General features: G+C 40.6%; 2 protein-coding genes across 3 annotated transcripts in view; both read left to right on the forward strand.

Moving 5' to 3' along the window:
- Window positions 1–1,096: 1,096 nt before the first annotated feature.
- Window positions 1,097–9,169, forward strand: rundc1 (RUN domain containing 1). Of its 2 annotated transcripts, XM_020605553.1 has the most exons (6): window positions 1,097–1,875; window positions 2,937–2,945; window positions 3,972–4,130; window positions 5,957–6,155; window positions 6,254–6,343; window positions 6,767–9,169. In XM_020605553.1, exons 1-6 carry the CDS (start codon window positions 1,489–1,491, stop codon window positions 7,621–7,623), a joined length of 1,701 nt encoding a protein of 566 aa, XP_020461209.1. In that variant the 5' UTR covers window positions 1,097–1,488; the 3' UTR covers window positions 7,624–9,169. The 2 variants fall into 2 exon arrangements, with proteins under 2 accessions (XP_020461209.1, XP_020461210.1); XM_020605554.1 differs by lacking the exon at window positions 2,937–2,945.
- Window positions 9,170–10,345: 1,176 nt separating this feature from the next.
- Window positions 10,346–12,909, forward strand: part of rpl27 (ribosomal protein L27) — a 3,973-nt gene continuing 1,409 nt past the window's right edge. Inside the window, exons 1-3 of the mRNA XM_020605385.1 lie at window positions 10,346–10,427; window positions 10,978–11,060; window positions 12,179–12,348. Of these exons, the coding sequence (XP_020461041.1) occupies window positions 10,980–11,060; window positions 12,179–12,348 (251 nt within the window). The 5' untranslated portion in view covers window positions 10,346–10,427; window positions 10,978–10,979. The remainder of the gene's footprint in view (window positions 10,428–10,977; window positions 11,061–12,178; window positions 12,349–12,909) is intronic.

Genomic DNA, 12,909 nt, shown 5'->3' on the forward strand with positions numbered 1-12,909 from the left:
AAATATTATGGTTACTTTTACCGTCATAATAACATTTGTCCCTGACTGCCGCCTTTCTCTGCTTTAACTAACCTTGCATTTAACAGCCTGAGGAAGACATCCTGGCTACACTAACATCTTCTAATACAACAGATCTCTAATCAATATCTATCTAACTAAGAAAGTACCTAACACACCTCTACCTAAAATGACCCTTTTGACTACATTATTATGCAAAACATCATGTTTTGTCCTCCATGATTTAGACAGCATTTTCTCATTCTCAACAAGTTGCTCCCAATGGCCAGAGCAGCACCTTTCAGGGACATACAGTACGTGCATTTATTTATACTGTAGGACAGAGGTGTCAAACTCAATCGCACAGGGGGGGCAAAACTCAAAGCACACTTTAGGTCACGGGCCAAACAGGATAAACATTTATTGAACAGACTAAAACTAAACGTTTTTTGAACATAAATATGAATCGAAGCAGACAGGATACAATATTATTCCAACATAAATACACTTGAACTTAAAATCAGCAACCGTATTTCTGCTAAGCCTTACATTTGCAAACACCTGCTTTTTGTCTGGACACAAGACGTCGCACACTTTCATCATGCAGCTCTTCAGAAACTCCCTCGGTAAATGACCGGGCTGATTTTCGCAATAAAACTTGCTTTCACAGCAGCTTCACTGTGTGATTTCGCTTCGGTGAAAACGTCTGCTGTGATGTCAAATTCCTCTTCAACTCCTCTACCTTCTGCTCTGCATTGACGTTTTTCAGCTTGTCCTGATGTTTTGTCTCGTAGTGCCATCTTAGGTTATATTCCTTAATTACAGCCACATTAGTTCCACAAATAAGACACATAGGTTTACCGGCAATGTCATTAAACATATACTCAGCCTCCCACCGGTTTAGAAAGGCTCTGTTTTCAGAATCAACCTTTCTCTTGGCCATTATTAGGGGCTATCTTTGACTTGAAATTAGGGCTGTATACATCAACAGACGCTTGATTGATGTGACGTAATAGACGCGGGAATGATCGCAGGTAGCCTATCGTTCGGTAAGGCAGCTGTTGCGCTGCATTATGGGATTTGTACTTTGTGTGTTATCGACGTTTCATATAGCTGGGCCATTAAAAAAAGATATATAAAATGATCTCGCGGGCCGGATGTAGCCCGCAGGCCTTGAGTTTGGCACATGTGCTGTAGGCTATTTATTCAACTTTGTACGTCTTCCGCTGACAGTACGATCAACTTCTACGTTTATTTTGAAAACAAACGTGCTCCACTTCCCGTGTTTTTCCCGGTTACATCCGGCTAACTTGACGTGATACCGTCACTGTTTGACGTATGAATAATCCTTACCAAGATGGCGTTGTATCTGTTTCTTAAGGGGTGATCATTGCTGTTGTTTGCGCAAAATAAGAAAATTAATCATCTAGAACATAGTGTTAATAAACTGGCTTTGTTGTTAAACAACTGGAGTGAACTTAGTCGCGCAATATGTCCACAGAGGAGCTGTCAGCCTCGGACAACGAGGCTGTCTTCGCCGGAGCAGGGGAGCGGTGGGCACCGGTAGGCGCTGTGGCAAGTCCCGAAGATGAAAGCGGGAGCGCTGGCCAGCCGAGGCAAAAAGGCTCCTTTGCGGCTACCGAGGAGGAAATGGCTGCCAGGTTGAAGAGGCTGGAAGAGGAGCAGGATTTGTTGAACTCTTCCCTGCTCGCCCTCACCTCCCACTTTGCTCAGGTTCAATTCCGACTGAAGCAGATAGTTCACGCTCAGAGCGAGGAGAAGGAGAGGATGCTGGCCGAGCTGGAGGAGTTCGCCTTCAGGGGCTGCCCGCATGTTGTGGGCTGCAGAGCCCAGGACACCAAGCAGCTGGAAAACTCGGTGAGCTTACCACAGCATAGAATCACCATGGGCCGACACACTCTGACTACATGCCTGGAAAAGATGGCTGGTGTCAAAAAGAAAAACGCTAAACAAGTGCAGTTCATTACCATTAGTATAAATGTAGGACTGTGGTGTAGTGGTTTCACCCACAGGTGTTATTGGTGCCTGCCAGGGAGCTGGGAAGTGGCTGTCAGCATTAGAGCTAAAACAGTTCAATCAATCAATTGATATTGATTGAATGAATCATATCAATCGATAGAAACTGCAACTATTTTAATGAGTAATCTTTTATTATTTGAGAGCATTTGCTAATTTTCTTTGGTATGACAGACTTTTAGATAGAGAAAAGAAGAAGCTGTACCTTATGGATTTATATTGATATTTTTCACAGCTTTCTGACATTTTTCAAGCATTAAAAGTAATGTTTTAATTAAGTCAGAAATGAAAGTGGAGCATGATTGCAGGGAGCAAATCACCATTCACCTGCTAGTGAATATAGTGCCTCACAGAGATATAAGTCTCATACATGCACAAATCTGCAGATGGACACTGTGTACTCACTCAGATACATAGACCTGAATGCACGGATACACAATAAACATAGTGTCACACATGTGCACAGTGAGTCTTTGTGGTGTTAAAAGCGGTCATGTTAACTGAAATGAATCATCTCAGAGGCTGAGGTTCCTGATTAAAACTGATTACAGTGTGCTTGCTGCGTCACACCCAAGGGTGCTGTGCCCAGCTCTGTTTTGTTACCAAAGATCTGTTATCTCAGGTAGAAATGATTGCTTTCTACTACAACTGTGTGACTCATACTGCCACAGGCTCAGTGAAATTGTCTCCACCAGATCAGTCTGTTTAATAAAGGTTTCTGTGTACACAGTGATGTTGAAGCAGCCTACTTTGACTTCTCTGTCACTGTTTACTCCCTGCCTCTGTACATTTAGGCCTAACTGAAGTAAAGCCTGTGATACTGTATGTCTTTATTGCTCCATGTATATCCTGCCTAAAGGCCTTTTTATTTATTTCTCCTTTTTCACATGCTTTACTTTCAGGGGGATCTGGTGAGTATGATGTGTGATGTCTCTTTAAGAGTTTGATATGTGTGTATTTATTTGCAAATGTTGTGACACAAGTGATAACAGATGCAGGTGGCTATATGACAAACCGTTGCACAGATGTAATCCCACCCATTGTAGATTAAACCTTAATACTGTACATAATGACAGCAAAAAGCTGTTAAACGGTGAGTACAGTCCTCACAGCTTAAAGGTGCTGTCAATTTTACACATTGATAGATCAAGTTTAAATGGGCCAGAACATGGTGTCTCTCCACTATACTACCCCTCTCGTTTACAGTCTGCCACTTACAGTCCTTCTGTCGTTATTCCAGCCTCTCTACTCTGTGTTGAAAATATGATCTGTAAATTTGCCCCACCTGCCACTTACCAAAGGTTATGAGAAGTGTTTTTTGAACCATGAGTAGTCATTTCAAGGGTTAACATCAATTTGGTTTTTTGAGATGAAGACGGTTAAAACCAGCCTCAGGACTCAAATTTGGTTCAGTTGCGATGTTCTTCCCTCTGGACGTCTAAAGCTAACACATTTGTTTGGTGACGTTAGCGACCTATTGAATATATATGATTTGAATTTGGGAGTAATTTGAGGTTTGTGTAACGTCATTGTCACATTAGCAGTAACCGGAGTGTTCTACTGGATTGCCAGATTGACTCATTAGTTGCCAAATGCTAGCTTCGAACTGGAGGCTGCGTTTTGTAGTTTGTTGCAACTAGGGATCTGTAATTTACATTGTTACTAAGAAACAGGATGTGATAGGAGGGGTAGAGAGCGGTTGGGAGCGTCTTATGGTGTGACTTTGTTTTGAGTCTCACTAGACTCTATAGGCTGAATATAAATTACCTAGAGAAGCTTTAAATATTGATATTACTATGTCTAGCAAAAGTCCCACACTGGTCAACATCTAGTGCAGTAGATTACATCTGATGTATATTACTATTCACTATGTTATTGTGGCCAATCAGCTCTCACTATAAAAATTAAAAACCACTGCGTGTGTTTTCTCCTGTCAGAGTGAGAGGGAGAAGAGGGAGCGCCTGGAGGCCCAGAGAGAAAAACAGAAGGATCTCATTTTCCAGCTGAAGACACAGCTGGATGATCTGGAGCGCTTCGCCTATCAGGAGGGCAGCTACGACTCACTGCCACAGTCTGTTGTCATGGAAAGACAGAAGGTGGGAATGTGGAAATGCAAAGTTATTATACTCAGCATTTGAACCGGGGGGGGGTTCAACTCCACCTTTAGTCATGTTATATAAAAATAATTTAGAATCTGGAACAAAATATTGATTACAGCCAGGCCATAAATTTCATAGTTTGAAGGGCAAGGCCATTTGTGCAGTTGTTTGTAGAATGGCTAAAGGGAAATATGCCGAGATAGTATAGTAACTGTGCACCTTTATCATAATTTGGAAAGTAAACGCTGATATCTGTGCACATTTAGACTCAAAGGCACATTAAGATCTTGTTGCTCTCTGCTGATCTGGCCCAAAATCACAGGCAAGAAGAATGGTGGATGTATTAAGGAGAAAATGGAGGAAAGGCATTTAATTACTCAAAATGGTGCAATCATAATGTTCTTCTGGCAACAGGGTGAAAACTAAAAATAAATGCATAATGGCTGCCTATTAAGGTCTTCACTTGGTTGTCAATATTGAAAATATTAGTGCTTATTTAGCATATGCAGTATTTCAAATAGCAGAGAAAACACAGTACATTTCTCTGAGTTTCTTTACAGCCAAATATTACATTCTTTAATCTGCTTATCCAGCGAAACTAAAGGAAACCTTATTGTAGGACACAACAGCCACTGTGGCCAGGACCATGGCCGTCATGAAATGTATACCCAACAGCCTAAGTGAGAGACTTGATCAAATGTGATCTACAAGTGTCCCCAGTTGTATTTCTATTGCTGAGCACATAACTTGGTGTTTACCTATTTTAGGACAGGTGTAACAAGTCAAACTCTCTTCTTTCAAAGTGCTTCAGCTTCATAGTGTTAGTTTATAATTGTGTTTCCTTCTCTTTTTCGATTATTACTGGATGAAATGTAAAAATAATATGACAAGGGATTGTTGTGATGATTTCACAGAGAATTCTAACTTGAATCTGCACCTTTACAGAGCCTTATAGTGAATTTCAGTTCATTTAGCTGTTCAGCCCACAGCTTTACTGTTTTAGTTTGCTTTCATTGCTCTAACTGCCTCGGGTTTTGTTGTAGCAGGCAACTGTTTACTGTATTAAAAAATAAATAAATACACATTGCACATGACCTGCTAGGCAGCAAACAACAGACAGACACAGATACAAATTAGAACATAGCAAACAGTGGTGCATTAGCAGCTGAAGCGCCAGGTGTTTCCCACAGCAGTTGGTAGAGACACAGAGTAAAAAGAGAATGAACGTTGGACTTGTATTCATCAGGTTGACACAAGCATGAATCCAAATGAATGATAATGTTGCTCCATAACTCTTAGATGTGTAAATAAGTAACAATTTCCACTTGTAGACTTAAAACTAGAAAATTGAATTTTCTGAAAGATCGCCCTGAAAATGCTGAACATTTTGACACCTGAATGCTTTTGCTAGCTGAAAGTATGCTGAAGTTGAAATTTCCCTGTTCACTTGAATGGGGCAAGATTTTCAAAATAAAACTAAATATTTCAAAAGTATGAAGTTTAGAAAATGTCTGAAGAAAAGCATGAATGTCCTTGAAGAGCTGAACATTTTGATAGCTGAAATTATGCTGAAGTAGAATTTTCCCATTAATTTGAATGGGGCAAGATTTTCAAAATACTTTTGAAATATGCTGAATCAGCATCCATACAATCAGATGTCAGTGTTGTCTTGTTTCTACTGAGTACACGGTGTCCATCTGCCTCCAGTGGACAAAATTAGTTATTACACTATTTAAGAGCACCCTTCCATTTGAAATCTCCCAGTCTAACCAGTGATATAGCCTACAAGAAGCTGAACCTTTAAACTGTCTTACATTTTTCAGGTCATCATTGACGAGTTGATCAAAAAGCTGGATGTGAACCTGAACGAGGACATTGGGAACTTGTCGCCCGAGGAGCTGAGACAGCGAGTTGATGCGGCCATTGCTCAGATAGTAAACCCAGCCAGGGTCAAAGAGCAGCTGGTGGAGCAGCTCAAAACCCAGATCAGAGATCTGGAGATGTTCATCAACTTTATCCAGGGTACATAACCTTGTATACAGTATGCATATTAGCTAATTTGTTTCCATCTTGCAGGTTTTTTTTTTTATTGTTAACTTTTTCCTTTTTTTTCCTAAAAGATGAGGTGGGGAACCCTCTCTTGTCAGACGGCAGGCCACAGCCGCAGGCAGCAGGGACCAATGCCAGAATTCCAGGGGCGAAAAAGAAAGGTAATTCAGTACATATCAAGCTCTTGACTGCAAGTAGCTTGTAATGTTAATAGTAGTAATACCAGTAGGTATATGCCTTTTGACGGCTTATAGTGTTGTAGTCAAATTACCAGTAAGTCCATCCATTTTTAAGCCACATATTAGGGTGGGTCTTTTTTGACCATTTTATGTCCTGGGATAAAAGTTTATTTTGTGAGCTAAATTTTTGTGTCAAAGAACATACTTATGTTCACACTGTTGTGGTAAATTGGATAAATAGAAATTTGGCTAGTTGTCATCTGTACAGTACCTTCTGGCTTTATGGTGTTCAGCCAATGACTAAAATGTTTTCTTAAGATGTATTAACTGCTATGCTCTTAATATGCTCTCTCTAAGCATAAGTATAGTAAGCATATTTTGCTGGCTGTCCTTCTCTCCATGTAGTGGACCCTGAACAGGCCCAGAGGATGCGAGACACCGGTCTGCAGCTGATCCAGAAGGCCCTCACCGTGCTGCAGATCTTTGCTGCTAGCCAGTTTGGCTGCACCTCTGGCCACATCCCCCAGAGCATGTGGTCTCAGGGGTCAGCTGGTCAGGACTACGGGCCCCTGCTGCAGCATCTGGAGGCAGCTGTAGAAAAAGTGCGAGTGCTGGGCTCACGCAGACATGTCGAATACGTGGTCAACTACACCAGCAACTCAGTGCTGGGGCCCCGAGACGAGCTGACGATGACTGTGAGGAAGGAGTTGGCGATTGCTCTGAAAGACTTATTGGCACACGGTCTCTTTTTGCCCTCTCAGACCATGAGTCTGGTGCTGGCACCGATCTCCTGCCTGCTGCCTTATAGACCAGCCACCCAGACCATGCACCCATGGGAACTCTTTGTTAAATACTACCACTCCAAAAATGGAAAGGCTTTCGTGGAGTCACCGGCCCGCCAGCTTTCACAGTCCTTCAGCCTGCCTATAGGGGGCGGCCCTGTAACAGTCACTCCTAAACAGTCTCTGCTGTGGGCCATTCACACCGTGTTAAAGGAGCACGGACGCTACAAACGAGGGCCGGACTCAGAGTTCAAAGCACTGGTGTGCATGGCTCTGAATGAGCAGCGTCTGGTGTCATGGCTCAACCTGCTTTGTAAATCAGGGACTCTGATACACCCACACTACCAGTCCTGGAGCTACATAGCCCAGACCGGCTTCGAAGGAGCCCTGCGTATTCTGGGCCGCATTAGCCACCTCAAATTCAACCTTCCTGTGGACTTGGCTGTTCGGCAGCTTAAGAACATTAAGGATGCTTTCTGAGGAGGCACAAATGAAAAGTAGAGAAACACCCGTCTCAGAAACCAAGTATTTTATCAGTTAAACTACACTGGTCTTGCCTGGCTGTCAGGACCAAAAGCCCGACTTAGTGCTTCAATTGTGTAACCTTTCAAAGGTTATTTAAGCAGCTACCCATCTAAAGTGCAAGTATGTGATATCAACAGTACATGCATGGTTGGTTATGTTGTGTGAGCTTCAGCCATAAGCAAACATAGGTTTAATATGCCAAAATGTCAAGGAGCCAATGCTACATGTACTGTAAACATGCCTTAGAGAGGAGACTGAGATTACCTCACTTTTAGTAAAGCCTTCCTGACCTTTGTGACCTGTGCTGATTATACAGTGTCAGTCCCCTGTGAACATGTTGGCGCCCTGAAATATGCAGCAAATGGATTTGTACAGTAATCAGTACTGTAATGTGGCTACCAGTTAGTCCAGGACGAGAGATAATGAGCAGAAATACTTTTTGATACTGTGGCACTACACAGTAACCAAGAGCTTGTGATGTGTTGGTCCTTGTACTGCTCCATTCCTCTGGCACAGAACTTTAGGAGGTATATCACATGTAGCAAACTGATTGAGCATAAAGATAAATAGCAGCACTCAGGTCAAGCTGAAATGAAAAATTCATATTTTCCATCATGGTGTTCTGAGAAATGTGATGATAAAGTGTTGTGTAATATTGCCTACAAATATGCAGCTCTCCACTTCATTTCAAACCTCTGAAGCTGTTATTTATCAGCTGTTGAACAGTGTGTTTCAGGTGTGTGAACAACACACCCTTTATGAACCTTTCTCCTCTTCCAAGTGAAATTCAAATGAAGTGATATTTCTTAATGATTTACATCCTGTATTGAACATGACTAAGTTATAAAAGGTTTAGTTTTATTTCCTGTTTGATTTTCATATGGATTTCTTAATTTTCCTGAGACAGCTGAGTCATATGTATGGTACCCTTAAATACTGAATGTACAAACCATAGATGCTGTTAAGCTGAGGGTGGTTTATATCTGCTGCATGTTTCCCTGCTGTTCATGCGATTGAGACTGCAGTGTTCCTGGGCCCACGTGTATGTATCAAAGCCCAGAGAGGAGGTTGCCTGACATGAAAACCTGGTTCCATATTAGTGCACTTTTATCTCATTTATGTTAATAAAGAATTTCTGTTTTGGGCCATGGTTAATGTATACAGTGTAATGCTGTATTTTGCTTACTTGTTTTGCATATTTGTTGCATTTTGTTTGACAGTTATGTAATTATTTGTGTAAAGAGTATTTATTTATTGGTTAGCATGTTTTAGCTCAACACTGAAGTAGGTAGAACATTTCAGAACACTAAAAGTAGCTGCTGTAGTCTAGCTGTTCAATCTGGGAACACAGATACACTGAATCATTTAAACTGTGCTCTATCTTATTTTTATTTAATCACTTTAATTAGAAATAATATATTGGGAGAGTTGTGTTTATTTTTGTTTTTTAATCATGTTTAATCTATACCTACAGCTGTAAGCAAATTAAACGTAATAAATGAGCTGCTTTGCTGCTTTTGAGTCTTCATTTATTCAGTTTATAATATAGTTGTTTTTTTAAAGATGTTTTAAGTGCATCATAGCAGTCTTTGATTGTGAGTGGACGGCTCTTTTTCCAACTTTATTGGAACGTTTGCCACACATAACATGATCCAAAGCCTATTGTCAGACAATCAGCTACCAGGAGGGCATTCATATTATTGCCACAAATGGAAAAATAGAATTGCAAAAGTTCAGTCCTGATAAATGATCCCATTAAAATAATAGACTGAAACCTCTCTATACTGCTTCAACTAATATATAATCATTATTATAACCGATACATGTTGCTTCTGATGTTGCACATTTGTGAGCAACTGTAAAAGTTAAGGATTTTTACTTTTATCTTTCACTTATAAATCCGATATTTTACTTTAAGTAAGTTAATAAATGGGGCCCCGATTCTTCTGCCATAAAGTTCTTATGAACAACTCATACTAATTTTTAAAATTCAATTCAATTCAGTTTTATTTGTATAGTGCCAAATCACAACAAAAGTCATCACAGGGCACTTTACAAAGTAAGGTCTAGACCTTATTATTATTAATAGTATAGAGGAAAAACCAAATAAACCGCCCCTTGAGCAAGCACTTGGCGACAGCAGGGAGGAAAAACACCCTTTAACAGAAGAACCCTCTGACAGACCCTGGCTCTTGGTGGGTGGCCTTCTGCCTCGACCAGTTGGGGTGAATGGATAGAGGAGCGAGAAAAGAAAAGCAATGAGATACAATAAACAAACACTGGGCAGGTTGACGTGGCCAGTGGCTCATCAGAAACATACAGCTCAAGAGCCAGGGATACCTGCAGAAAGGTACAGGGAGAGAGGAGACACGCATCTAATGGTGGTAGATAAAAATAAACTGGAGAGAGAAGGTGGGACGAGAGGAGAAGAGCTCAGTATCATGGGATGACCCTCAGTCTAGGCCCATAACTAAGGGATGGTACACCAAACCAAAGCTGCATGGCCAATAATTTCAGACACCTACATGGGTCCAAGCGAAAGCCAAATAGTTTTTTAAATAAAATAACTTAAGAACATATCAACACCCAAGCGATATGTGATGCAACTGATGATTTAAAAACATAGAATTATAAAAGCTCGGGACTCATTACAAAACAAAAAAAATGACATCCGGAAGTGACGTATGTTTGTCGGGTTCAAAGTTCACAAAAGTCTTTCGAACTTCCTTTCGTGTAGCGGTGGCAGTAGAACAGCATCAGTGAGTGGGGTTTTCCTTTAGAAAATCTTTAACCATCGCTCCAAATCTCAGCTAGTTTGTCAATTTTTTCATATCACGCATATGTCATTCACTTCTGTATTTAAGATGTGCTTGGTATTTTCACGTGTTTTTAATTGACAAATGAATAAAAAGAAATTACTTCAGCGCTTCGTCTCTGTAGCGCTTATTTCAACATGGCAGCCTCCTTGTTGTGGACGCACAACCTCAGACTAATAATATTACTGCTAATTTTATGTGCTCACAGATAGTTTTATCATGTTCTGACGCATTTTAAAGTAACCGACGACAATTTCTTTTATTTGTTTGAGCGTTAAAGAAGTTGTATCTCTGGAAAATGGCTTAAAATCGAAGGCTAATGCCAACTTAGCCAGGCAGTCTTGCCGTAATGTGAAGCTAAGTTGCATTAGCTACAAAATAATTTTTCCACGTTTTCATCGCTTAACAATGCCATGTTCCAGTCACTGTCGTTAGCACGGAAGTGTGGGATTCCCCTGGGTAACAGGGTTTAACCGAGTTTTCTTTGTGGCAGAAATGGGCAAGTTCATGAAACCTGGGAGGGTGGTGATGGTCCTAGCTGGACGCTACGCCGGCCGCAAAGCTGTCATCGTCAAGGTAAAACTTGGATGTTACCTGCTGCTTACCGAGTCAGATTGAGTCCTAAAACCAGGACTCTTAATCTTTCCAGAGTTGTTTCAAAATTCAATAAAAGTAGTCCCGACCTGAATGTTTTTCGTTTTACACATTGTTGTCCATCGTCTATTATTTCATTATTATAAAATCATGCAGTGACCTTTAAGCTAAAACATCATTAGATGATAAGCCATCAAACGTTTGGCTTTCTTGAGTTTGAGGCATTTGAAGCCATCTGCAAATAGAAAAGTAAAAGTTTTGCTATACTGTGTATAGCCTATAATATAATTATTTGGACTTGCAGAAAATACATGCTGCATCAGTTTTGCCTAATCATTAGAAAATTGGTAATGTTACTTCATTTGGTCATTAATTTATACTTTGTACTTATTTGTTAGTTAAACCTAAAGAACAACATAAAATAGGTTTGCCATTGAATGCCTGTGTTTTCACTGTTAAGTTTCCCCTTTCAAGTGCATACATAGGCACGAAGTTTGCAACCGTGTATAAATGTAAACTTGCATTACAAAGTTTAAGCATTGAGGTGTAATTAAATTCATAATTTTGCATAGACATGGACTACTAACCTTAAACCCTCATATTGGGAATCATGAGACAGTTTTACAGAGACAGCTGTAACCATAGTAACTCGCTCTCTGTCCCTGCGCAGGACATGAGGAGAGGGACGCTGCGTGTTGTGTATGTACTCATTGTCCTCTTTTCACACCACCACATCAGTTATAAAGTTTTTTTTTCCCTGCATTAGAAAATAGATGTGGTGTGAGGGTTGGCAACCCTGCTTTACATACAGTGAGACACTGTGGACAGAGTTGGCGTACACCCGTTTCGGTCACTATTAAACACTCTGACACACAGAGTGCCTGTTGGCTTGCTGCTGAAACATACTTGCTGACTGACCTTACAAAAATTGTCTTGGAATATAACGTTGTTTTTCTAAAGATAAACATTACTAGTAATGTTATTCAAATGTCAGGTATGTAAAATTGCAGGACAGGTGTTGAAGCAGTGTGCAGCTTTTTTGGGCGGGCATGATCAGGGTCTGCCTGATGTCATAGTCCCTTGTTGATGTCTTTTTGCAGAACATTGATGATGGCACCACCGACCGCCCTTACAGCCACGCTTTGGTCGCAGGCATTGACCGCTATCCCCGTAAGGTAACCACAACCATGGGCAAGAAGAAAATTGCCAAGAGGTCAAAGATCAAGGCCTTCGTCAAGGTGTTCAACTACAACCACCTGATGCCCACCAGGTCAGTGTGCAGTGTGGATACTTGTTTCTTGTGAAAACTTCCCACTTCTGACTGGCTCCACCGTAACAGTGGCAGCCGGTTATTATTGTGGTTATGGTTATTATTGTCTAGAACCATACAGTAGACTCATATTTGTTTTGAGGAAAATTGGTGAAATTGCAACTTGCAGCCATCCTGTCCTTGGTGTTTGCTCTTTTATGGGCCATACACATGTTCAGTGAAACCACCACTCACCTTAGAATTACTGGATTAATTAGTTTTAAACACAGTATGAAAAGAAACTAGCTTTAATAAATACAATCAGCCTGTCCAAAACTCATACAGCATTCCACATTTAAGCAGTGTATGCTATGTATCTACTGTAAATATCTATTGTTTTAGCAGTTACTATAGAAATATCAGTGTTTTTATACTAAATGATCAGATCTGAGTTCCTTGGAGGTATTAAAAAATGAATTCAGTTTAGCATATAGTCTGATACGTATGTTTTATTTTCATCAAGAACGGAGGTTTTGAACAGTTGCAGAGACAGAAATTCATTGTGCTGAGCATTTTGAATCA

The sequence above is a fragment of the Monopterus albus genome, unplaced genomic scaffold, assembly GCF_001952655.1.
Source record: "Monopterus albus unplaced genomic scaffold, M_albus_1.0 scaffold70.1, whole genome shotgun sequence".
Lineage (NCBI taxonomy): Eukaryota > Metazoa > Chordata > Actinopteri > Synbranchiformes > Synbranchidae > Monopterus > Monopterus albus.

Bases quoted from the DNA above. Each gene is read 5' to 3' on its own strand.
- rundc1 (XM_020605553.1), top strand. From the start codon at position 1,489: ATGTCCACAGAGGAGCTGTCAGCCTCGGACAACGAGGCTGTCTTCGCC. The intron at 6,156-6,253 runs GTACATAACCTT...TTTTCCTAAAAG, and splicing joins GTTCATCAACTTTATCCAGG to ATGAGGTGGGGAACCCTCTC. The intron at 6,344-6,766 runs GTAATTCAGTAC...CTCTCCATGTAG, and splicing joins TCCAGGGGCGAAAAAGAAAG to TGGACCCTGAACAGGCCCAG.